The 27,025-nt window shown below is 46.1% G+C and overlaps 1 protein-coding gene across 1 annotated transcript in view; it reads left to right on the forward strand.

Moving 5' to 3' along the window:
* Positions 1 to 27,025, forward strand: part of LOC140193874 (uncharacterized) — an 81,103-nt gene that overhangs the window by 36,232 nt on the left and 17,846 nt on the right. Inside the window, 2 exon segments of the mRNA XM_072251010.1 lie at positions 3,008 to 3,153; positions 5,556 to 5,965. Of these exon segments, the coding sequence (XP_072107111.1) occupies positions 3,008 to 3,153; positions 5,556 to 5,965 (556 nt within the window).

A 27,025-nucleotide genomic window follows, 5' to 3' on the forward strand; every position in this document is an offset into this window, starting at 1 on the left:
TAGAGATAAGTTAAGGAGTTGGCACTTTAAGATTGGGACAGACATTGGATAAGCCGGGTGTTGGAACCCTTTTGTATCGGTTATGTCGGGATAACCCCAAAGCTGAGGAACGGTTCAGATGCCTGTCGCCATGCTGAAATTAAAAAATTGAGAAATGAAATTTGCCCAATACAGGGAACTTAGGATGTAATTAAATGTATAAAAGCAGAAGAGGCAATTTGGAAATGTAATACAGGGACTAAATGGAAAACTTTAATATCCACGTGGAGGAAGTAACAAATAAATCTATGCAGACCAGCTGGGAGAATAACACGCGTCAGAGAGGGATAAGTTCATGTGATCTGAGTCAGGATTCCCCAATTAGTTTTCCACAAGGGCCAAATTATGTCAAACATGCCAAGCCGAGGGCCACAACGTCCAGGGATTTTTTTTTCATTGCGCCAGTAAGTTGTTTTATGAGCAGATGTTGCTGTTGCTGCTATTAACATTAATCATTAATTGTTATTATTATTATTAGTAATAATATAGGCCTGGGATTCTGAAAGCCTGTGTTGTGGGTCACACAAGAAAAAAATGCACTCTTGAAACAAAATTAGTCCAAAACCAACCATTTAGTTATAACTCTAGCTCTCGCAGCTGTCAGCTGTCACATTGAGATGGTAGCGGACCCAAATGCAAGACACAGACACTGAAGTACTAGGAACAGGACAAGGATGCAGGACCTGGGCTGAGACATGGACAAGAAACAGGGAAACCGGACAAGGAACTATGAACTAGGAGCCTGGGCTAGGGAGAGCGGGACCACGACTAGAAACTATGGACTAGGAGACAAGGCATGGACTCCGAGCCAGAGACTGGACAAGGACCCAGAACCTGAGTCTTGCCTTGGGCTCGGACCCCAGAACCAGGCAAGGACATGACATGGCTACCAGACAGGATGTGGCTGGGGTTTTGGCTCTTGACGCTTGGGCCTGGGGTCTTTGCTCTTGAACTTGGAGACAGACTGGGGTCTTGGCTCTTGAACTTGGAGACAGACTGGGGTCTTGGCTCCCGAGGCTGCAGGCTGGGGTCTGGGTCTTGAGGCTGCAGGCTGGGGTCTTGGGTCTTGAGGCTGCAGGCTGGGGTCTTGGGTCTCGAGGCTGCAGGCTGGGGTCTTGGGTCTCGAGGCTGCAGGGAGGGGTCTTGGGTCTCGAGGCTGCAGGCAGGGGTCTTGGGTCTCGAGGCTACAGGCTGGGGTCTTGGGACTTGGAATGTGGAAGCTGATATCTCGGAGGCTGGAACTTGGAGACAGACTGGGAAATGTACATCAACATAGAGCCGGGAGTTATCCTTCGAAAAGCCGGGACTTATCTTTAACACGACACCAACATGAGAGAAGACAGTACATAGACGTAGAACCGGGATTATACTTAGACATGCCGGGAATCAACCTCTCCACACCAAGGTGGGACAGGACCATCCGTCGGGTAACAGCAGAACTGCTGGACTCACCCAACAGAGGCAAAGACAAAACAAGACATGTCCCCCTATCAGGGCAACGGCAGAACGTCCTGACTTACCCCATGGAGGCGAGGACAAGACAAGACATGACATCCCCCCCCGCAGGGCAATGGCAGAACGGCCTGACTTACCCCACAGAGGCAAGGACACGAAGAGACAAACACCAAAGAACGACAGACAGTTCAATCTCTGCATCGGGGTTGCTCCGAGTAGCAGTTACGGCCAGCAAACTCGGCTGGCTACGGAAACAGCCGGATCTCTGTCTAGCTCGGAGTGACTGACGACCACTCGGCTGGCTCAGGAAACGGCCGAATCCATACCGCAAAGACAGCTCCGACTACTGCCAGCAAGGGTCAATGAGGGGATGGTTCCCCAATCGCGGCCTAAAGATGACAAGTGGCCGCTCCAGCCTTCCATCGGCAGGTTGCTCCCAGGGGATCTTGACAAGACAAATCAGCAGCCCACACTCAACCCCAAGGCTACTTATATTCCAAGCCTCAAGTTGAGAATCAGGTGCCTATAAATAATTCAACCAAAACAAGGGACAGCTGGAAGACCCGGAGTCCCGACTCCATGGACCGGACCGTGAAGCGGAATGCGGACTTCACGGACCGGGCCATAACATGAAACCTCATCTGGGAGTTAAAATACACACACACACACACACACACACACACACACACACACACACACACACACACACACACACACACAGAGTAAACATGGTAGTCTTCACCACTTCTCTTCCACACAAAGAACACATCTTCCACACGGAGTTTTGGTAGTACTGCCTTCTCCACTGTTTCTCTTCTCTCATTTAATCTATTTCTTCTTTTAAATTAAGCTATGTAGCATTTGAAGTATGAAGTGTAGCTATAAATGAAATTATCAGTATTATTGTTGTAATATTATTATACTGCAATAAGATTGACAAATGGAAAAAATAAATTGATTGACTCACCAATCAGTGAGAGAAGTGACCGCGACGGGATGAGGTAATCCTTCTGATGTCGGGTCTGTATTCTGTTGTGGCAATCCTGAGGCACTGGCCAAGGTGTGCATTGGAGAGTCTGTTTCTGTCCTGGTTCTTGATAGAGTTCTTTGAAGAAAACAATGACTCACAAATGTACACTTCTCCGCTAAAACCTCTACTCTTCTTGTTGCCATGTTAGCCGACAATGGCACCGTCTTTAATAGCTCCACAACCATTTTCTCATCATGACTTAAAACTTCGCCAACTGTATCAATTGCACACGTTTCAATCAACTCAGCATCAGCGAATGGCTTCTTAGCTTTGGCAAGATCCCATGACACATGCAATGATGCAGCTGTTGTGCTCTCTTGTGCAGATGTTGACTTATAGCTGGTAGAAATGGAGTGCTTTATGCTGTTATTATATTTGTGATGTTTTGTTAGTGTTGATCTGATTTTGCAGGGTATTTGGCATTGAAACTGGCAGCATGCGTAGTGTTGAAGTGCTGCTTCAGATTTTCTGTTTTGCTGACAGCTACGGCAGCGGCGGATCTACTGATCATCGTGTTTGCGGTGATATTGTGGCCGTTCAGTTATTATTACCTCCCCGGGACTTTCCTGGACATCACGCCCGTGTGCAGTGTGATCTCTGCCCTGGGAGAGGCAGCCACAGAAATTTCTGTCTGGTTCACCGTCACTTTTACTTTTGATCGGTTTGTCATCATTTGTTGCCAGAAGCGGAAAATAAAATATTGCACCGGGAAAACTGCAGCTGTGGTTCTGACAACAACCGGCGTTCTGCTCTGTTTTAACAATGTGCCCTTCGTCTTTATATATCGTCCTGTGAGAGTGGTTGACAATAAACCCTGGGACTGTATTGAAATACCGAACTACTATACGGATCCCGGGTGGGTGGGATATGACCGGCTTTCTACCGTCCTCACGCCATTACTCCTGTTCGTGTTAATACTACTGTTCAACGCTCTGACAGTCAGACACATTTTAGTGACCAGTCGCGTCCGTAAGGGGCTGAGGGGTCAGACCAAGGCGGAGAACTGCAGTGACCCGGAGATGGGGAGCAGGAGGAGGTCTGTGATCTTACTTCTCACCATCTCCGGAAGCTTCATCATCCTGTGGTCAGTGAATGTTGCCAAATTCCTTTATTACACCATTGCCGGACTGGATCCAAGTGTAAGGCGTTTCTTCTTTGTTACGTTATAATTGAAATAGCTTGTTTATTATGTTAACTGCTGAGAAAGTCCTCCCGCTGGAAGTTTGTTTGGATTATGTTACAGATAAGAGGGTGAACAAACCAATTGGGATAGATGTTATTCTTTCTGTGTGTCTGTAAGTTATTGTGATGGGTGGGTTTTTGGGAGAAGGCGGGAGAGAGAGAGACAGAGGATGGACAAGGTGCTGAGAGTCCACTAACAGGGTCGGACCCCGCGCAGGAGTCCGAGGTCCAGGGTGTTCAGTGAGGAGAGGAGACGGAGACGGACTCGTGTGGCGCGTCTGGTCGACCATTATTGTTGGTCCCAGGCGGCAGGTCGAGGTGGTCCGAGGGAAGACGCAGGGTGAAGAAGGATGGTCCTGAGCTCCAACTGTTTGTGCACGAAGAGATAGAACTTTGATAGGTGTGGCGCCTTTTATTTTCCTTTTATATTTTATTCTCCATTAATTATATAGTTCCAGTAATATCTGTAAAACTGTAATTCATTTAATCGTATCTGGTGTACTGTCTGTCATTTGGGTGGGGTGGGGTACGTCACACCGCATCCACACAAACTAATTACCCAGTTTGGCAGGGCCGAGGGCTGTTTCCCTAGACGACCGCGAGCTGAGCGACCGTGAGGCTGGCCATGGGGGCTACATTTGGGGGCTCATCCAGGATTTGAACCCGGGACCTCTCGCACCCCACCAGCTTCTTCCACCCTGACCTGAAAAGCAGCAGGTAAAGGATGTTCAGCCTCCAGTTTTTTTCTTCCTGATGACTTCTTTTTGGTCAACTTTCAGTTTTTCCACTTCATTTAAACTGTCGATAATATCTTTTCCGAGGTCTGTCCTCCTTTGCTTCATCTCCTCTGGAGTGTAGTCAAACTCCCCTCTCTGGGCTCTCGGTTTTCTGTTCATCTTAGTCAGACCACTTCCTTGATCTTCCCCAACTTGTAAGTCTTCCAATCTTTTCTGGATTAATTCATCAGTACATGACCATAGTGCCGGCTCGGAATTCCGTTTCTCCTCACAGTCTCTCCTCCAACTCCCCGCCAAAAGCCCCTGGTTCCCAGCCATATGTTCTATCAACAGGAAATTCAACTGGTATGTCCGGTCATTTTTCTCACATTGCACCAAACTCCGCCAGCTAGTCCTGCAGACACAGAAGACTGTTATGGGAGAAGTACTTTGTTCATTATGGCCTCCCCCGGTGGATCCATAGTGATCAGTCACGGGACTGCGAGAGCAGACTTATCCATGAATTACTGGGTATGCTTGGGTTTGAGAAATCCAGGACCACACCCTATCACCCGCAAGGTGATCCTCAGCCCGAGAGGTTTAACCGGACCCTGCTGGACATGCTCGGAACTGTGGCGATCGGTCAGAAGAGTAAGTGGAGTCAACACATCGGCCATTTGGTTCACTGTTACAATTGTACTCGCAATGACCCTACGGGGTACTCGCCTTATTATCTGATGTTCGGGCGGGAAGCGAAGTTGCCCATTGACCTGTGTTTTGGGACTGAAGCGGGTGAATTACCTTTGAAGCCATATCTGAAGTATGTGTCCGATATAAGGAGAGAGTTGAAAAGGGTGTACGAGTTGGCTGAGACGGCGGCCACCAAGCAGAATTAGAGGAATAAGAAGTATGATCAGAAAGTAAAATTCTCCCAACTATTGCCGGGAGACCGGGTCTTTATCTGGGATTTAGGACTACCTGGTAAGCACAAGCTGGCGGATCACTGGGCGGCCACCCCTTATGTGGTAGAGAGCCAGATGCCGAATCTACCTGTTTACCGGGTGAGACCCGATGATGGGAGGGGGCCTGTCAATGTACTCCATCGGAACCACTTGTTGCCTCTGGGTTGAGAGGTGAAGGTAGACCTAGAGCCCGAATGGGAGTTTACGCCTCGTATGAGGACTCTGCAAGGGCGCAGGGCGAGGGAAGAGCCCGCTGCGAAAGGGACGGGGCTGGTCCCCACTCCGAAAAGGGATACGTTATCGGAAGATGATGATTCGGACGTGTGGCACCTCCTTCCGTTCACTGATTCCCCGGTACCGGAAGAAGAGGCACCTGGCCCTTCCCCCACTGAGTTAGGGGAGAGGAGGGAGGGTGCTGAGGAGCCACCTGAAATACAGCCGGCATTGGGGAAAGAGAGGGTGGAACCAGAGCCCGAGGCAGAGGGCTCACAGGTGCTGAGGGGTCCCAGTGAGGGTGAGGGTCCAACAGGTAGGCCAGGGTGTCACCTGTGGAGTCTGAGCCGGAAGAGTCAGCTGAGGAGGTACAGAGGTCTCAAGGGAGTAGGCACCCCCTGGAGAGGTTGACTTATACAGCGCCGGGAGAAAATGGTGTGATCTCTACAACCCTGGGAAGTTATGTCACTGCTTTATGCACCTGGGTTGGGTTTTATAAGGAGAAATGGTGAACTCTGTTAATGTCATGAGGACATAAATTTTATTTGGTGGGGAAGAGTGTAAGGCGTTTCTTCTTTGTTATGTTAACTGCTGAGAAAGTCCTCCCGCTAGCAGTTTGATTGGATTACGTACAGATAAGAGGGTGAACAAACCAATTGGGATAGATGTTATTCTTTCTGTGTGTCTGTTTGTTACCGTGATGTGGGTTTTTGGGAGAAGGCGGGAGAGAGAGACAGAGGATGGACAAGGTGCTGTGAGTCCGCTAACAGAGTCAGACCCCGCGCAGGAGTCCGAGGTCCAGGGTGCTCGGCGAGGAGAGGAGACGGAGACGGACGCGTGTGGAGCGTCTAGTCGACCATCGTTGTTGGTCCCAGGCGGCAGGTCGAGGTGGTCCGAGGGGAGACGCAGGGTGAAGGAGGAGGGTCCTGAGCTCCAACTGTTTGTACACTAAGAGATTGAACTTTCATAGGTGTGGCGCCTTCTATTTTCCTTTTATTTTATTCTCTATTAATTATATAGTTCCAGTAATATCTATAAAACTGTAATTCATTTAATCGTATCTGGTGTATTGTCTGTTATTTGGGCGGGGTGGGGTATATCACACAGCATCCACACAAACCAATCATCTAGTTTGGCGGGGCTGAGGGCTGTTTCCCCAGACGACGGCGAGCTGAGCGACCCTGAGGCTGGCCAACGGGGCTACACAAATAATTAAAATGATTCTGAACACATTTTTCAACACACCGGAGACATGCTGATGATATTATGTTTTTGCACAAACACGTTTGTTTATGGAGTAAAGCAGTCCAAGTTCAGAGAGCAGTTCATCAGCGCAGCAAAATATCCGCTCACGTCAATTATTCAACTAATTAATAAAAAAATATCTGAGCTCTTCTCGGAGGCGGTCGCAATGTTTTCGATCTTGACTCTACAGAACCGGCAGTCATCAGAGAACGTGGCAGCGGGGAGAGTAAATCTGGTTTAGTACCCGAGAGAAACACAGCACAGGAACAGACTCTCCGACACCCGCACCCCGCGACTCCACTCCTACCGATTATTAAACTCATCCTACCTTTTATTTTCAGCTTTCCACCATATTCCCGCACTCGTCACCGCCAGACCCTTTTCGGTCTGAGAAAGCAAGACAGGTTCTGGGGACATTCAAGACCAAATCGGCAAAAATGCCACTCATTTCCTACTTTAGTCTTTTGCATAAAAATTAAATGGAAAAGAAAGTTAACACGAACTTACAATAAAGCTTGCACTTGTCTGTCGCATTAGACAAAGATTTTACAAATAAATATTTAACACCACAGCACTCATGCATAATAGTGCAAATTGTTCGAGGAAAATAATGACATCTCACTTCCTGATTTCTAATAAATTTCCATCCGATCAAATTGTGTGTTGACTCTCCTCTGCATTCACTCCAGTAGAATCGCATGTTTATTATTTTTTTATCTCAGCTAAAACTGATAAAAATTCTGTTCTCGATGCCGACAAGCACACAATTGCTTGGAAAAGGCGATGGGCTGAAAAGTAGGAATCTGACAGCATGGGAGAGTGGATCATGGGAGAAAGGGCAGGAGAGGAGGCACCAGAGAGAAATATGAGGCAGTGGAGGAGAAGCGAGGAGGGAGGACAGAATGGGAGATGGAAAGGAGAAGGTTGAGGTGGAAGTTAAAGTAATCGATGCTCAAGACGTCAAGTTGGAGGTGACTCAGATGCAATATAAGGTGTTGATCCTCCAACCAGAGAGTGGCCTCATCTTGTTAGTAGAGCAATGAACCGGCATGTCACATTGGGATGAAGCGTGGATTTTAAATGGTTAGTCATCGGGAAATACAGTTCGTTGCGGACGGAACGAATGTGCTTGATAAAGCCGTCTCCCAATCTACATCGGGTCTCACTGATGTACGGGAGGCCGCACTGGCAGCGCCGGATACAGTAGATGAACCCAACAGACCCGCGGGTGCAGTGTTGCCTCACCTGGAAGGGCTGATGATGATCCTGAATGGAGCTGAGGGAGGAGGTAAATAGGAAGGTGTAGCACTTCCCTCGCTTGGAAGGACACGTTCCAAGTAAGGGATTAGTGGGGAGGGGCGAATGGACAGGGAAATCTCTCTGGAAAGCAGAGTGTTGGCGGGGGGAGGGTGGAGATAAAGGTGTGTTTGTTTGTTGGAGGTGAGAGAATTGCTGAGGGTGATGCCTTGGATGTGGAGGCTCATGGGGCTACAGGTGAGGACAAGAGGGACTTTGTCAATGTTAAGGTGACTATAAGATGGAGTGAAGGTGGATTTTCAAGAAATGGAACTAATTGGACTGAGATCAGCATCAATGGTGGAGGAAGGGAAACAAATTCTTTGAAGGAGGAGACCATCTCTGGTGCCCCGGAAAAGAAAATCTCACCCTGTGAACAGATATGGCGGGGACAAAGGAACTGAGAAAAGAGAACAGCATTTTCTTTACAGGAGTCAAGTGGGAAGATGTTTAGTCAAGATAACCTTGCAGGTTGGTAAATTTACAGAGAAAGTGTGAGGGTGCTTTATGAGCCCTGCCATTTGCCACGGGCAGTGTCTTCCTCCGGTCATCTGTCGCCTGAATATACCAGGGTGGATGATGGATGGTTTTACAGATACTGTATGGCGAGTGCTGTCGGTGTTGGAGGGGTTTACAGAAATGGGGTGTGATGTAGGGGTTTGAAGGGTTTTTAGATGGAGAGGGGTGTCGGGACACTTCTCCACCACTGTGGAAATGTACCTTACTTGTTGTACCAACATGGTAATGTTGTCTGTAACAAAATGAAACCCGTATTGGATCAACACACATCAAAGTTGCTGGTGAACGCAGCAGGCCAGGCAGCATCTCTAGGAAGAGGTATAGTCGACGTTTCAGGCCGAGACCCTTCGTCAGGACTAACTCTAGGAAGAGGTCCCGACGAAGGGTCTCGGCCTGAAACGTCGACTGGTTCTCTTCCTAGAGATGCTGCCTGGCCTGCTGCGTTCACCAGAATTTTTTTATGTGTGTTGCTTGAATTTCTAGCATCTGCAGAATTCCTGTTATTCCCGTATTGAATCAGAATGTTTTGCTGATAATGTTCCTGCAACATTATGCTGAGTGAACGTGCGTCCCTGACTGTAGACTACAGTCCGTACACTGTATTTCATCTGCCACTTCACTGTCTGTTCTCCAAATCTGTCTGAGTCCTTTTGCAGATATCCGCTTTACTCTAAGCTACCTGCTCGACACCAACCTTCATTTCAACTGCAAAGCTGGTCACCAGGCCATCAATTCTCTCATCCAATCGTCGATATCTAACAGGAAAAGAAGCAGTCTCAATACTGACCCCAGCGGTATGCCATTATTTACTGGCAGCAAACAGAATAGGCTCGCATTGTTCTGACTCTTTGATCGATGGTAGTATCTTTCCTGTAGTGCCATGAGCTGTGATCTTGTTCAGCAGCTTCATGTGCAAGATCTTGTTGAAGACCATCTGAAAATCCAAGCAAACAACATCCACTGTCTCTCCTTTGACTATTCTGCCTGTTATTTCATCGAAGAATTCCAACAGATTACCCAAACAAGATTTCCCCTGAAGGAAACCATGCTGGCTGAGGCCTATTTTATTGTACAATGCCAAGTACCCTGAAAAATCATCCTGAATGGACTCCAACCACTGAGGTCAGACTAACTGTTCTATCATTTCCTTTCTTCCGCCTCCTTCCCTTCTTAAAGAATGGAGTGCCATTTACAACTTTTTAGTCCACCAGAACTGTTCCCAGATCTAGTGATTCTTGAAAGGTTATTACCCATTCTTTAAGAGAAACATGGGGAGGGGAGGGGAAATTCTTCACTCAGAGGCAGTGAGAATATGGAATGTGCTGCCAGAGCAAGTGGCAGGGTCGATTTCAACATTTAAGAGAAGTTTGGATGGGTTCATGGATGCAAGGGGTATGGAGGGATAAGGCTGCAGAGTGTTCTATGACTCCAATGCCTTCACAAACTCTTCAACCAGCCCTTTCTGAACACTGGGGTGCTCGCAGCAGGTTCAGCTTCCAAAGCACATTATTTCCTTAGTAATACCATCTATACTCACTTTTCCCAATACTCTTGAATTATTGGCATGTTATTTTTGGGGGTAGAGAGGTTATGTCAGAGTAAGAAATGTAGGAGGACAGCAGAGGAAGAAGAGAGATGAATGTGAAACATAAGACCATAAGATGTAGGAGCAGAATTAGGTTATTTGGCCCATTGAGTTTGCTCCGGCATTTCATCATGGCTAATCTAATTTTCCTCTCAGCCCCAATCTCCTCCGTTCTCCCTGTATCTTTTCATTCCCTGGCCAATGACGAATCTATCAAACTCTATCCTTTTGAGAAACATACAAGTATATGGGACAGAGGAGATACTGCAGATGCTGGAAATCTAAAGGAATACACAGAATGTGCTGGAGAAGCTCAGCAAGTCAGGCTTGGTTGGGAATAAATGTTTCAGGCCAAGACCACTCATCAGGACGCTTGATACCAAGGTATCTGGAATATCAACAAGCAAAAATTAGAAAATAGTGTCAAATAGTGAAAACTTTTGACAAAATTTACTGCAAGTCTAAGAAAATCTGCCAAGCAGAGCTCAATAGTATACCAAGTGCAACAACGGGAATAAACACTTTCACTATACCCATAGTAACGTCTTCATTAGGAAAAAAAATACCTTGGTCCAATTCTGATCTGGAAAATGTACAAAGATTAAAAACAACTGAAATGACAAATTTAGAAAACAGTATTTACATTGATCAACACACTTCAATCAACAATACCTTGGACAGAAGGAGGAGAAGGAATTACAGACAAAAAAAAACTGACACAACAGTCCGATAAAACTCTTAAGTATATATTTTCTTCAAAAATAAGCAGGATTCGGCACTCCATGCGAGCATATGCAATTGTGATATGAAGCACACACCAGAAAACTTAAATGAGAGGCCAACTCAGAAAAATGAATCATCACTTGAAGGAAATGTTAACCAGTGGAATGAGGATGACCCTCCATGGGAGACATACTAATGATCTGAGCAGACTAGATGTTTGTCAAGGAAGCATCGAACGCCCAACTCAAAGTGGGAGACGTCTTTGCAGAAAGAGAGGTTCCTTGCGGAAATACAGGACAGGGTGGTGAACATAAAAATTATCAAAAATACATAGAAGACTAACAAACAAGGTGATAAATGCAGAAAGTGCCAAGAGAAACCAGACACAATCCAACACATTCCAGGATCCTGCAGCAATTTAACTCAATCTGATTACTTACAAAGGTACAATCAAATGGCAAATATCATTCACCAACATCTTGCTTCAAACTCATGAATGACCACTGTAACTTAATAAAGGCTCACACATTTAAGCCTGATCCAGCTTTAGAGACAAAATTTTAGAAATTATAGATAATCAATAGATTATTACAGTTAGGGCAATCCAGAATAAACATCCAGATATAATATTACAGGATAAACAAGCAGGAGCAACTCCCTCAATAGATAAAAATGTTCCGAACACACGTATGTTCCTCAACCAGTGTAGCGCCTCACTACAGGTATTGTTTGTGTCATCAGTCAGACAATCAAATTATTTTCTCTGTCAATCAGCTTCCAAATGTTGATACTCTATCATTCATTGCCACGCTCCGCTGCTGATTCCCTTCTCCTCATCATACGTTCTTACCCCGACCATCGTCCAGAGCCCCAAGCTCTGCCCTGTGCAGACCCGCCTCTGGTTTCTGACCCTGCTTCGTTGAACATCCAACTGATGGTTTCCCATTCTGCTTTCAGTCTTTTGAGGACAGTGGTGTTTTCAGTAACCCTTTAGAAGCAGAGAAAATGACCCATAATGCTGAAATGAGCCCTGAATAAGGAGGTTAACTTCCAATGTCATTCCTCCTCAGCCCAGAGATTAGAGGGGTGAAGAACATCTCAGACAGAACTGCAGTCAGCTCGACTTCTTCAGTCTGCACAGAATTCAAGGGAAACCTCTTCACCCACAGAGTGGTGACTGTTTGGAACCCATCACCACAGGGAGAGTGAGAGGGGAACAGCAGGGGAGGATTTAAAAGGACTGTCATGGAACAGAATCACTGGCAGGGTCCAGCCAGCCTGAGGTGAGTCTCTACTGTATGCTAGATGTTTTATATAACCATATAACAATTACAGCATGGAAACTATCTCAGCCCTTCCAGTCCATGCCAAACTCTTACTCTCACCTTGCCCACCGACCTGCACTCAGCCCATAATCCTCCATTCCTTCCCTGTCCATATAGCTATCCAATTTAACTTTAAACGACTGCATCAAACCTGTCTCAACCACCTCTGCTGGAAGCTCGTTCCACACAGCTACTACTCTCTGAGTAAAGAAGTTCCCCTTCATGTTACCCCTAAACTTTTGCCCTTTAACTCTCAACTCATGTCCTCTTGTTTGAATCTCCCCCACTCTCAATTATAAATTGACTAAGTACCAAAGACAGAGCTTAAACTAGAACTGATTTATATGTCACAAATCCAGAATATTAAACTCCAGTCCCATTAAAGGTGAATATGCAGCAGAAGAAACTCCTCCCATGCCCAGTGACCAGGGTGCAGAACCGGGCGTGGTGAGCAGCAGCAGCAATAATTGCAGAGTTCAGCACCAACAGTCACTCTCGAAATTGCATTCAGCAACGGTGATGGAGAAATATCTGGCATGCAGCTTATTGAAACTTTCTCCCCAGTGTGAACCCGGTAGTGTGTCACAAGGTTAGACTACTGAGTGAATTCCTTCCCACATTCACAGCAGGTGAACGGCCTCTTCCCAGTGTGAACTCAATGATGCACATTTGATGGAGATGGCTGAGACAATCTCTTCCCACTGTCTGAGCAGGTGGAAGGCCTCTCTTCAGTGTGAACTCGCTGGTGTCTCAGTAGATGAGATGATCGTGTGAATCCCTGCCCACATTCACAGCAGGTGAACGGCCTCTCCCCAGTGTGAACTCGCTGGTGATTCTGTAGGTGGGATGACTGAGTGAATCTCTTCCCACATTCACAGCAGGTGAATGGCCTCTCCCCAGTGTGAACTCGCTGGTGACTCTGTAGGTGGGATGACCGAGTGAATCCCTTCCCACAGTCTGAGCAGGTGAATGGCCACTCTCCACTGTGAATTGACTGGTGTGCCAGTAGTTCAGATGACTTGAGTGAATCCTTTCCCACATTCTGAGCAGGTGAACCACCACTCCCCAGTATGAACTGACTGGTGTGCCAATAGGGTGGATGATCGAGTGAATCCCTTCCCACAGTCTGAGCAGGTGAACGGCTTCTCCCCAGTGTGAACTCGTTGGTGACTCTGTAGGTTGGATGACTGAGTGAATGTCTTCCCACAGTCTGAGCAGCTGAACGGCTTCTCCCCGGAGTGAACTCGTTGGTGACTCTGTAGGTTGGATGACTGAGTGAATGTCTTCCCACAGTCTGAGCAAGTGAACGGCCTCTCCCCGGTGTGTACTGACTGGTGTATCAGTAGGTGAGATAATAAAGTGAATCCTTTCCCACAGTCTGAGCATGTGAATAGCCTCTCCCCTGTGTGATATCGCTGGTGTCTCTGTAGGGTGGATGATCGAGTGAATGCCTTTCCACAGTCTGAGCAGGTGAACGGCCTCTCCCCAGTGTGAACTGACTGGTGTCTCTGTAGTGTGGAAGAGTGAGGGAATCTCTTCCCACAATCAGAGCAGGTGAAATCCCTCTCCCCAGTGTGAACTAACTGGTGTCTCAGTAGGGGAGATGATTTAGTAAATCCCTTCCCACAGTCTGAGCAGGTGAATGGTCTCTCTCCGGTGTGAACTCGCTGGAGAGCCATGAGGTCAGATGACCGAGTGAATCCTTCCCCACAAATTCAGCAGATGACCAGCCTCTGCCCAGTGTGAACTGACTGGTGTGTCCACAGGTGTGAAGACCGATTGAATCCCTTCTCACACACAGAACAGATAAATGGCCTTGGCCAGTGTGTACGTTCAATTGAGATGACAGAGTGAATCCATTCCCACTATCTGAGCAGGTAAACGACCTCTCCCCTGTTGTAAATGACGGGCATGTCAGTCGGTCAGATGACTGAGTGAATCCCTCCCCACTGTCTGAGCAGGAAGGATGATCAATTGAATCCCTTGTTCCACTTCGCAAATATCTAGACAGAGACAGCAAAACTGGCGTGCTGTGTTCAAGATTCCCGGAGATAAATTCCTTTTGTTTTTAACCTGTAAAAAGATTTACGAAATCCATCAATGGGTGAAGAACAGTATTTCAGATGAGATCACTTGAGTTGTCAAGGTGTGATCTGACATCACACTGTTACAGTGAAGTTCAACTCAAGTTGGAGAGAGAAATCATCTTCTAACTGGGTACAGTGCTGGTATCTGGAATGACCATCAAGCTCTCTGATGCTCTTCCTGTCTCTATAAGAATAGGGCATTTCTGCCATCTCCAATCTGTGACCTGCCTCAGTCTGACTCTCTCCATTGGTATTATTCCCTGTTCCTACTGAGCTGCATGGGTGCCTGGCCACACAGTAACTGAAACACTCTCATACAAATAGCCTTTGCTGACATGCAGCTGGGATTTTCTTTTATGTACTGTTAATTTAAAGTGCCACAGTTTTAACGCCATGTAAATATCTCCTGCTGAAATGAATGGTTGGTCCGCACAGCTGTTGAAAGGACTTAGAGTGAATATTAGTTTTATTTCAGATTCTTATCATAGTCATAGAAAAGTACAACACAGAAACAGGTCCTTTGGGCCATCTAGTTTGTGCTGAACTATTTAAACTGCCCACTCCCATACCCCGACCATTCAGGTACCTATACAAACCTCTTAAATGTTGAAATCGAGCTCGACTGCACCGGTTGTGCTGGCTGCTCATTCCACACCTGGATGATGGTCTGTGTGAAGAAGTTTCCCCTCATGTTCCCTTAACGTTTCACCTTTCACCCTTAACCTCTGGTTGTAGCCCCACCCAATCTCAGTGGAGAAAACCAGCTTGCACTTACCCTATCTATGCCCCTCTGTCACAATCAAATCTCCCCTCAATTTTCTACATTCCAGGGAATAAAGTCCTGACCTGTTCAATCTTTCCTTATAACCCAAGTCCTCCAGACCTGGCAACATCGTTGTGAATTTTCTCTGTACTCTTTCAAACTCTTTTACATCTTTTATGTAGGTAGGTGACCAAAACTGCAAACAATACTCCAAATTAGGCTTCAAGAATGCCTTATACAAGTCAGCATAACATCCATCTATTGTTGTCAGTACTTTGGTTTATGAAGGTCAATGTGCCAAAATCTTTCTTTCTGTCCCTATATAACTGTGACACCACTTTCAGTGAAATATGGACCTGTATCACCAGATCCCTTCCTTCTACAGCACTCCTCAGCGCCCTACCCGTCCAGGTCCTACCAAAGTGCAACACCTCACACTTGTCTCCATTAAATTCCATTTTCCGTTTCTCAACCCATTTTTCCAGCTGGTCCAGATCTCACCACAAGCCATGATAGTCTTCCTCGCTGTCTACTACACCACCACTCTTGGTGTCATCCACAAAATTGCTGATCCAGTTAACCACACTATCATCCAGATTACTGATATAGATGACAAACAGCAACAGATCCAACACTGATCCCTATTGCACACCACTAGTCACAGGCTTCCAGTCAGAGAGGCAACCACAGTCTGGCTTCTCCCAAAGACAGTGTCTCATGCAGTTTACTATCTCACCTTGAATGCTGAGTGACTGAACCTTCTTGATCAATCTCCCATAAGAAATTTTGTCAAGTGCTTTGCTAAAGTCCATGTAGACAACATCCAATGCCTTGCCTTCATCCACTTTCCTGATAACTTCCTTGAGAAACTCTGTAAGATTGGTTAGACATGAACTACCGTGCACAAAGCCATGCTGTCTATCCTTAATCAGTCCAGGTTTATCCAAATATTTATATATCCGGTTCCTGCACATACGTTCCAATAACTTTTCCCCTACTGATGTCAAGCTCACCAATGTAAGATTTCCTCGTTTATTTTTAAAGCCTTTCTTGAACAGCGGGACAACATTGGCTGTCCTCCAATCCTCCAGTCCCTCACCTGTCACTGAGGATGATTAAAATATCTGTGCTTAGGCCCCGACAACTTCTGCACTTGTCTGCCGCAGGGTCCTAGGGAATAACTTGTCAGGCCCTGGGGGTTTATCCATGGTAATTTGACTTAAGACAGCAAACACCTCCACCTCTGTAATCTGTACTGGGTCCATGAAGTTGATGCTGCTTTGCCTCACTTCTATAGACTCTGTGTCTGTCTTCTGAGTAAATATAGATGCAGAAAAAAAACTCCTTCATCTATCTTGTCTCCTCATATGGATTACCATTCTGATCTTCCAGAGGATTAATTTTTTCCCTTGCAAACTTTTTACTCTTCACATATCTGCAGAATCCCTGAAGATTCTCCTTCACTTTGTCTGCTGGGGCAACCTCATGCCTTCTTTTATTTCTTTCATAAGTGTTCACTTGAATTTCCTGTATTTCTATTTGTTCCTATCTACCTGTACCTGGTATGCACCTCCTTTTTATTGACCTGGCAGATCAAAGCCAAAGAGGTGATAGAGCTGCATGGTGGGAGGTGGGGGTAAGGGGGGGGGGGGTTAAACTAAAGTTGCAGGGGGAATGGGAGCCTGAATAACAGAACAGATAGTAGAGGGGTTGTGGAGACAGTTGTTGTTCAGACTCAGACAAAGTCAGGAATGAAGAAGTTGAGCATGGTGCAGTGAATATGCTGAACCCTGTATATTTCAATACAAGGAGCAGCATAGGAAAGGCGGATGTGTTCAGGCCATGGATCAACACTTGGAATTATGACACTAGGATCTGGCAACTGTGGACTGGGACAGGCTGCTTTATGGCAAAGGTCTGCTTGGTAAATGTGAGGCCTTCAAAGTGAAATTTTGAAAGTACTAAGTGGGTATGTACTTGTCAGAATAAAAGGTAAAGATAGAAACTGTATGGAACCTTGGTTTGAAAGAAATATTAAGACCCTGGTGAAGCACAAAATGGAGTTGCAGAACAGGGATAGGCAGGTAGGTTCTTATGGAGTATAAGAAATGCAAGAGAACACATGAGAAATAAATCTGGATGGCTAAAAGAAGGCATGAGGTTACCCTTGCAGAAAAGATGAAGCATAATCCTAATGGATATATTAAAAACAAAAGGATTGCAAGGGACAAAGTTGGTCCTCTGGAAGATGAGAATTGCAATTCTTGTGTGGAAACAAAGGAGATGGGTGAGACCGTAAATATATTTTTTTTCATTTCTGTTTACTCGGGAGACAGACACAGAGTCTATGGAAGTGTGGGAAAGCGGCATTAACATTGTGGGCCCTGTACAGATTAAAGAAGAGGAGATGTTTGTTATCCTGAGGCAGATTAGGGTGGATAAATCTCCAGGGCATGAGAAGGTACTCCTTCGGACCCTATGGGAGGCAAGTGCAGAAATTGTCAGGGCCCTAGCAGAGATAATTAAATCATCCTTAGTGACAGGGGTAGATACCAGCAGATTGGAGAACAGCCAATGTTGTTTCGCTGTACAACATAGAACACAGAACATAGCAACTTCTGCATTGCCATAATACACACAAGGAACAACAGTTTCTGTATTGTACATAAACATCTCCCCTGAACCGTCCCCCACGTGACTGATGTTGGTGAACTCATTGATGGCAATGCCAGTAAGTATGAAGGGAAGGGCAGTGGTCTGTCTCATTGGAGTCTGGCACATTTGTGATGTGAAATCTACTTGTTGCTCAGGGCAAAGGAGTTTGATATCATTATGTACCCAGACAGAATGGGTCAAAACATGTTCTCACGTGTAGAAAGGTCCAGAACAAGAGGAGGTACAATAAGTAACACACACAAAATGCTGGAGGAACTCAGCAGGGCAGGCAGCATCTATGGAAAGAGTACTAATGCTGAATTCCTCCAGTATTTTGTGTGTGTTGCTTGGATTTCCAACATCTGTCGATTTTCTCTTGTTTGTGAATGGAGGTAGAACAAAGGTGATTTTATCAACTGGTGATGTAAAAGATTTTGTTTCCTTTCTCCGAGTTCCGAATCCTTGCATTTAGACAGCTGGAGCTCAGCTCTGCCTGAGAGATCCATCGATTCCCATTCCGTCATCAGCCGGAAGCTCCCCGGGACGCGTGTACGGATCGTGGGGCTGAGAGAGAGGAAAGAGAGCAGAGCTGTCCCGGGATTGCAGACCACGGTGTCCGGAACTCACAGTAATCGTTCCTAAATTGGTGTTTTTAAAGTCTGCGCGGAGATAAACTCTTACCTACATACGAAACCCATGAGGTCGTTTGTGTAATCCGCGCATGCGTGATATTCAGGGACATCAGCCACCCTGCGCCTGCGCATTTAATCGGTGAGTCGGCGCCGGGGAAATTTTAACGCTGGGCTTTTGGGTGATCACAGTACCATTAAAAGTTTCTGCAAGCACCGGTTCCATGTCCATGGATCAGTGTTTTTATGTAAAAAACTCAGCAGCTGATTTAATGAAGAACAGCTCCCATAAACAATATACTGAATATCAACAGGCATTCCCCGTATTTCGTGCCAAAGCAAAACCCTCTTACAATGCAGATATATATAAAAAAACAAGAGATAGTCATAGTCATAGTCATACTTTATTGATCCCGGGGGAAATTGGTTTTCGTTACAGTTGCACTATAAATAATAAACAGTAATAGAACCATAAATAGTTAAACAGTAATATGTAAATTATGCCAGTAAATTATGAAATAAATCCAGGACCAGCCTATTGGCTCAGGGTGTGTGAACCTCCAAGGGAGGAGTTGTAAAGTTTGATGGCCACAGGCAGGAATGACTTCCTATGACGGTCTGTGCTGCATCTCGGTGGAATGAGTCTCTGGCTGAATGTACTCCTGTGCCCACCCAGTACGTTATGTAGTGGATGGGAGACATTGACCAAGATGGCATGCAACTTAGACAGCATCCTTTTTTCAGACACCACCGTGAGAGAGTCCAGTTCCATCCCCACAACATCACTGGCCTTACGAATGAGTTTACGAATGAGTTGATTCTGTTGGTGTCTGCTACCCTCAGCCTGCTGCCCCAGTACACAACCGCAAACATGATAGCACTGGCCACCGCAGACTCGTAGAACATCCTCAGCATCGTCCGGCAGATGTTAAAGGACCTCAGTCTCCTCAGGAAATAGAGACGGCTCTGACCCTTTTTGTAGACAGCCTCAGTGTTCTTTGACCAGTCCAGTTTATTGTCAATTCGTACCCCCAGGTATTTGCAATCCTCCACTATGTCCACACTGACCCCCTGGATGGAAACAGGGGTCACCGGTATCTTAGCTCTCCTCAGGTCTATTACCAGCTCCTTAGTCTTTTTCACATTAAGCTGCAGATAATTCTGCTCACATCATGTGACAGAGTTTCCTACCATAGCCCTGTACTCAGCCTTACCTCCCTTGCTGATGCATCCAACTATGGCAGAGTCATCTGAAAACTTCTGAAGATGACAAGACTCTGTGTAGTAGTTGAAGTCCGAGGTGTAAATGGTGAAGAGAAAGGGAGACAAGACAGTCCCCTGTGGAGCCCCAGTGCTGCTGATCACTCTGTCGGACACACAGTGTTGCAAGCACACGTACTGTGGTCTGCCAGTCAGGTAATCAAGAATCCATCATACCAGGGAAGCATCCACCTGCATCGCTGTCAGCTTCTCCCCCAGCAGAACACAGCAAAGCAGTTGCTAGACATGTAGACACCATATACACACACACAAAATGTTGGAGCAATATTATGCTGTACATTTCTCTGATTCTATGAAATTCAAGGGAAATTTCTTCTCTCACGGAGTGGTGACTTGTTGCAACCTGTCATCACAGGAAGAGTGAGAGCTGAACGGCAGGGATAGTTTCCCCCGCTATCCGAAAGTAGAGCGTTCCTGTGAAACCTTTCATAAGCCAAAATGGCGTAAAGCGAAGAAGCAAATACCATTAATTTATATGGGAAAAATTGAGCGTTCCCAGCCCCAAAAAATAACCTACCGAATCATACAAAATAGCACATATAACCGAAAATAACACTAACATATATATAAAAGCAGAAATGATATGATAAATACACAGCTTATATAAAGTAGAAATAATGTATGCACAGTGTAGTTTCACTTACCAGAATCGGGAAGATGTGTGTGTGAGGGGGGGGGGGGCGGGGGGTTGTGGTGGAGGTAATCTGTATCTACACGCATGCGCACTCACCTGCCCGCGCAAGGCTTCACGGTCATGGCGGTGTTTCTCGGCGTAAACACAAGTTTAAAGCGGGCCGTGCCGCCGTTTCTCGGACCTTACTTCACAGCATCAGGTTCTAATGGCGGAAGAGAATGAGGCACGGCGTCTAAGGGACAGGAATCTGCTGGAAAAGGATTTTTCAGAGTTATTACTGTCGTTATATCCAGAACTATGAAAATTTGCCCAGAGTTACGTCTGTCGTTTCCGAAGGACGCACAGATGTGAACAAACATTTCCAGCCACTACTGGATGCACGATGTCTTTATTTCGTTCACCACGATCGAAACGCTTAATTACGTCCAGTTTTCCGCAAAGCGTAACACCCTTACGAGCTCTCTTAGGCTTTTCCGATATCTTTGGACAAATCTTGCTAATGGATGCACAAAATAAATCGAGATCATGCACAAATGCTCACAGAAACTTTTCTAAGCTATGCCGGCTTGATGCTGAGTGTAGTTCCCGGGGAAGGCGCTTGGCGGCGCTGCTCGGGGTGCGTGCTGCCTCTATAACGGATCGCTGCAAAACAAACGCTGAACGCTATTTTCGGTGTTCGCCTTTTGTCGTAAGAGCGAAAATCCACTTCGGATTTCTTTCGGTTAGCGAAAACAGGTACTAATGTAGGCCTTTCGTAAAAGCGAAGTGGCGTAAAGTGAACTTTCGTAAAGATGATATGGAAGAGAAACATGGGCAGTGACCATATGGGCTGAGTGGCCTCTGTAGTTTACATTGTGAGGGTGATAGAGACAGTAAGTATTTGCGAAATGGGATTTATCTTTCACAGATCCACGATATTAAACAGCAGTCTAATTTAAGGCTAACATCAGGAGAACAGACTCCTCCAATGCTCAGTGACCAGGGTTCAGTCCTGGGTGCGATGAGCAGCCGCAAGAACTGCAGAATCTGACAGTAACAGCCCCTCATGAACCTGCAGCTGCCTTCAGTCACCGAGATGGTTAAACATTTGACAAAGAGCTGATTTGAATTTCCTCCCCGATGTAAAGTTGCTGGTCCTGCAGCAGCTGGCATGATGAGTAAAACTCTTTGATCACTCCAGACAGAAATGAGGCCTCTATTTATTCTGAACTCACCGGAGCATCACAGGGTTGGTTAACTGAATGAGTCTCTTCGTGCACACGGTGCAGGTAAACGGCCGCTTCCCGGTGCGAATCTGCTGGAGTTTTGGACATAATGAAGGATGTTGTCACGCTGTGTCAATCGCAGGGTCAAACAGTTCAACAAAGCTGGGAATTGTATTAACAAAACAGAGAGAGAGAGAGAGAGAGAGAGAGAGATAGATAGAGAGAGAGAGAGAGAGAGAGAGAGAGAGGGAGAACAAAACAGTAGAACTTACAGGACACTGGATAACTCGGCCAGAATTTCATTGGGCAAGGATCAGGCCGACCGAGCCCCGAGGGACTAGCACTGCCACTTTAGATATACTCCAGGGCACGAAGGAATCCGTGCCCAGACTCCGGACAAGTTTACAGGTAACCAACCTGAGGAGAGTCAAAAGTCCAAGGACACTGAATTGGATTCCTGCAAAGTCTAAAGGAGAATTAATTCGAAGTATCTACGAATATTTGCAACGTTGAATCATGGAAGACACAACTCTAGCACATAAAAATAGCCGAAGTGCAACAGTACATTATACAGTAACTATAAATAATAAAACTTGGAGGCCACAGCAAAAACAGCTGAAAAAAAACAGAGACCTGTGAATACTCTACCGCGACCCGAGGTTGCGACAGATCCCGTCCCACTATGGCCGACATCTGACGGCCCAGTACTGTCCGGAATGTCCTTTGGAATTCTGAATTAAGGACAGGATCCAAAACATCCCTGGTTCCTCCAGACCATATCCATCCTAAACTACCAAATGTTGTAGTTGTCCCTTTAATTTCCGTGAATGAAGCAGTCCATGGGCTGTGCAGACTGTTCACCGCTGATGGTCCTTGGTGGTGAGGGGTGCGGGGAGTGGCAGGGAGAGATATGTGGGGCTTCCAACTTGGAGCCAAGTATGGTCAACATAAACATTTAGATCCCGAACGTGTAAGGTAGGATGAATCCTTAGAGAACGAGGAAGATGTGATGCGTATGTTGCCGGGACAGTTTTCCTCATGACTTTCGAGAGACCGATAAAGTGAGGGGCGAGTTTCCGCGATTCCAGTTTGAGCCAATGATCTTTCGTTGAACGGAGACCCGCTTATCAATATTGAAACTTAGTCTGTTGGCCTCGGCCTGCTGCCGGTCTGAACTTTCTTTCAGAGTCTTTTCCCACTGAGACACCTTTGAACAAATTATTCAGTGAAGCGGAGCCCGACATCTAATTCCTGATCAGGAGACAGAGCGAGCATAAACTCAATTTGACATTTGAATGGGGTCATACCCAATGGTGAATGCCGAAGGGTGTTGTGGGCGAACTCGGCCCGGATTAAATGGTTACTCCAAGAGGGCAGATTACTGGACAGAAGGCAGAGAAGGGTTGGCTCCAGGTCCGGGTTCGTCCTCTCAGCCTGTCCATTAATCTGAGGGTAGATCACCCACTGGCACAAGCTGATGGGAAGGATCAGAGCCATTGCCGGATGTCGATGGTGAGGAGGAAGATTCAGATACAGGGTTCAGTGAGGTGGTGTGTCGATTTTGGATGTGTGTAAAACGTGGGTGTGGATGTCGGTGATTTCAGTGTGAAGGACCCGTGGTGATGGAACAGACTCGGTGGGTTTCTGTGTCGGAGGACTGGGCTCATTCGGACTGGTTATTTGGGGAGACGTATGTTTATTGGGAGGTAGTGGAGAAAGGGTGTGTTTAATGAGCAGGCGAGGTGAGGGGGAATGGTCACTGGTGGGGGCTTGTGGAGAGATGTGGGTACAGATCGTACGGAAGGCGCTGGATGATTGGAAGAGTTTAGAGAGGAGTTGTGGTGTCTGTGGGGGCTAAGAGATTCTGAAGATCAGTATCTGTAGCTACGCATAGTCAGTACGAGAGTGTCGTGCAAGAGCCGTGTTTTATTATTTGGAGCCACGATCTTCAGTATTTAATTTCATCTGTTATATTTCCCATTAACCTTCCTCTGTATCACGGTTATGGTCTCCCAAAGTTTTCCCGCTTTCACTAATGATTATAACCATTGCAAATGCTTCTGACATCTGAAGAAGTCCAGTGTAAATCTCTTACCGGTCCAGAGAAACAGCAACATTTCAGCGCTTGTTTCTGCAGAGTCTCAGTCCCTGTTATTGCACGGTATCAAATCTTTATGGCAACCCAATTATCTAGCAGCTTTGGGAAGACAGTAACTGTCTCATTGCATTAGCTTCCGCCTCTTCTGCTTCATTGAAGGAATCTCCCGTGTTACTGAGAAGCGATTTGTATTTAACAACCTTGTTCAAATTGTCCAAGTGAATGCAAATCGAGTCCCTTCTCTGCATTTCCATCCTCTGTGTAGAATGTGTTTTCATTCTCGGTTAAATTATTCGAGACACATTCATTGTATTCTTCCGGTACTGACCGTCCACAGTCCATACACCTACTTTGACTCTGCCTTCCAAATTCTCATGCCATCCTGGCAGATTCCCCACATCTTCTCTCTTCCAAGGATAATCTACTGTATGTGCCTCTCTCCAAATCTTGAGTGTAACTGAAAGCCAAAGTTCTTAGCATTTGGCTCTGCCCTTCAAACCTCTATCTCATCCTGGCAGATTCTATCGCAGCTTCCCATCTTCCAGGGATAATCTAACTCCTCTCTACAAATTATCCATATAACGGATAGAAAACGCTCTTAGCGTTTATGTTGTAAGTTTATTGTTTGATTCTCATGATAAGAAGACAACATGAATAATAAAATTTAATACTGTAAACGACCTTTCTGAAGCAAATTTTACAGGCACATATTAGTCCTACCGAAGATAATGTCAAAGATGAAAACTAGGCATCTTCATAACAATAAATGACGCATGACTGCCGCCTTCCAGAATAGTTGGAGTAACACATGCCAATGGGAAATGTGTCCCGATGTGTTGTCAAATTATAGACAAGTTGGGCCGAAGCAAAATCATATCTCATCCGCACAGTGGGCTTCGTCGTTTGCTGAAACTAGAAAGCTTCAACCGCAGAGAGAACAAGTACTAAATCTCAAACACAAAATAATCTGCAGATGCTGGGGTCAAAGCAACACTCACAACACGCTGGAGGAACTCAGCAGGTCGGGCAGCATCCGTGGAAACGATGAGACCTGACGAAGGGTTCCGGCCCGAAACGTCGACTCATCGTTTCCACAGATGTTGGCCGACCTGCTGAGTTCCTCCAGCGTGTTGTGAGAAGTACTAAATCTCCCAGCAATATGCTGGTATAGTCGGCAAACCGGAACTTTATAGAAAGGAAAAACTCCGAAAAAGCGAGAAAGAGAATGGGTGCCGGGATTGACAATGACGGCCAGATCTCTCCGAAGTTTTAGATACTGGACACTTCGACAATGGACCTGTGTGTTTTCAATGCCGGATATTAGAGTGATATAATGTGCAAGGCAAAATAAATTTTACAGAAGGGAAATAACCAAACTCTCCAATCTGTAGCAGAAATAAAGGAAAAGCAGAACTGTTGGAAATATCAACACTTTCAGGAGTTCAATTCATTAATATGCTTACAGAGCAGGTAAGGATTCATTTTCGAAATTGGAAAGTTATTTGACCCTTTCATCTGAGCGGTGCAGACTTCTAAACCATTTCAAAAATAAAATAGCCGGGGAGAGCAGAAGAACTTTCAACTGCTCTCTGAATTTTGTCTGGGTCACTCCGTAAATAAATGTATTCGTGCAGCTGCTGAAATTCTGAATCACAGAACCCCAAAACTGTGCCTGAGAAAGCCGAATGGACATTTCCAGGTCTGTGTAGAGGCATCGCATGAGAATGAAGACCAGAGTGCTTGTCGCCCAACAGAGAAGGAAACTCGCCGACAGGCTGAAGAGCAGACTGATGGATTGTCTCCGACTCTCCATCTCCGGATCTCACTGTTTCCCGCAATTTCCCCGTCCCTTGAGTCCCCTGCGGACTCTGCTCGCCGCCAGTATCTGTCTGACGGTCAGAGCATTGCGGGTCAAAATGAGGAAGAAAGGAAGTAACGGATTCAACAGACGGTCCACCCAATAAAACCCCTCAAACGATGGCAAGAAAGGAAGTACTGGTCTGTTGAAACAGACCCAGTTACCCCTCACGTCCAACGTTGCTTTTTCCATGTCGAGGAAATAAAATGGAATATTTTTTTAAAACAGATCCCTATAGATACTACGGTAATCACCAAATTCGCAATTTTGGTGATGCAGTACTTTGTTTTAAATTTAGCGGAGCAAAAGGCCACAAAGCGATCGAGAGTGAAAGCGACCGTAAACCAGACGGAGCATTCAACGGCCACGTAATACAGGACATAGTGGACAAGGCAGTACGGAGCGCTGTCCCGGGCTGTGTAAAGTCTGTATTCTTGAACAATCTGGTAGGACAAGACTTCAATAATCACCACCATTAGATCGGCCGCAGCCATCGCCACCAGGTTGCGCGTGACGCATTTGGAGAGACCGCAGTTTCCTCGGCATTTTCCTTATTGCCATAATCCATCATTCATCTCTAATGCACTGTTACGGAGGAAAAACAAGTATACCCGTGTTGAAAAGTAGCAGGGTTGCAGAAGAACTCGTCGATGACCTTGAAGGCAGACTGCCAGACACACCACAGGATGACGGGACCAGCGTTGAGGAACAGTGGACGGCCTTCAGAGACGCTGTCTACACCACCGCCTTCGAACACCTCGGACCAGCAACCCGAAGAAAGCAAAGTAAGTCTCCATTAATTCCCACGTGGCTGACCAAATGCAAAGATTACTCGCATTGGCAGTCTTAAGACACAAAATGATTCCCAGAGACACAGGACCTACTTTTTACGATCGCAAGTGACCGTCAGAGTGTTATATTCGGGTTACCTTACTTCATAATTTCCATTTGCGCTCACCCTGCCACCACCCCCCCCCCCCCCATCTATCCCTCTTGCTGACAACTGCCCCTACCTGTCACTTTTCCAGCTGGTTTTCACTGCTTTCCATGCGTGTTTTTTTTTTCTGTTGGGAACTTCAATACATGGACCGTGTGCAATCAATTTCAGATCATCATGTAATCTGCTCACGGGTAGTGTAGCCGAGAGGTTTCTGTCTCCAGTCTTTAAAGTGAAGGGGCTTCGAATCACAACACAGCCACGGCTCGAATGTCCCCCTGTGCTTTTTCGAGAAGCTGTCGTTGGGCGGATGGTCGCAACCGACATTCACCAACCTGCAGTTGTAACAGAAATCTCTCATACCCCTGATGATCCCGTGCATCGATTCTCCTTCCACCCCAGCGCAGTAAAACAGTGGCTAAGATTGTGTCACTAAATTGAACGTAGATTGTTTTTTACAAGTGGAGTACTCATGTTGTAATTAATTTTGGAAAGAGCTGACCATCCACTCTCCAAACAGACTGGCCGGAGCTCTCATCATTGAAGCCAATCTGTTCTTTACATAGGTTAACCCAGCGTAAAAGAACA

This window comes from Mobula birostris, unplaced genomic scaffold (assembly GCF_030028105.1).
Source record: "Mobula birostris isolate sMobBir1 unplaced genomic scaffold, sMobBir1.hap1 scaffold_947, whole genome shotgun sequence".
NCBI lineage: Eukaryota > Metazoa > Chordata > Chondrichthyes > Myliobatiformes > Myliobatidae > Mobula > Mobula birostris.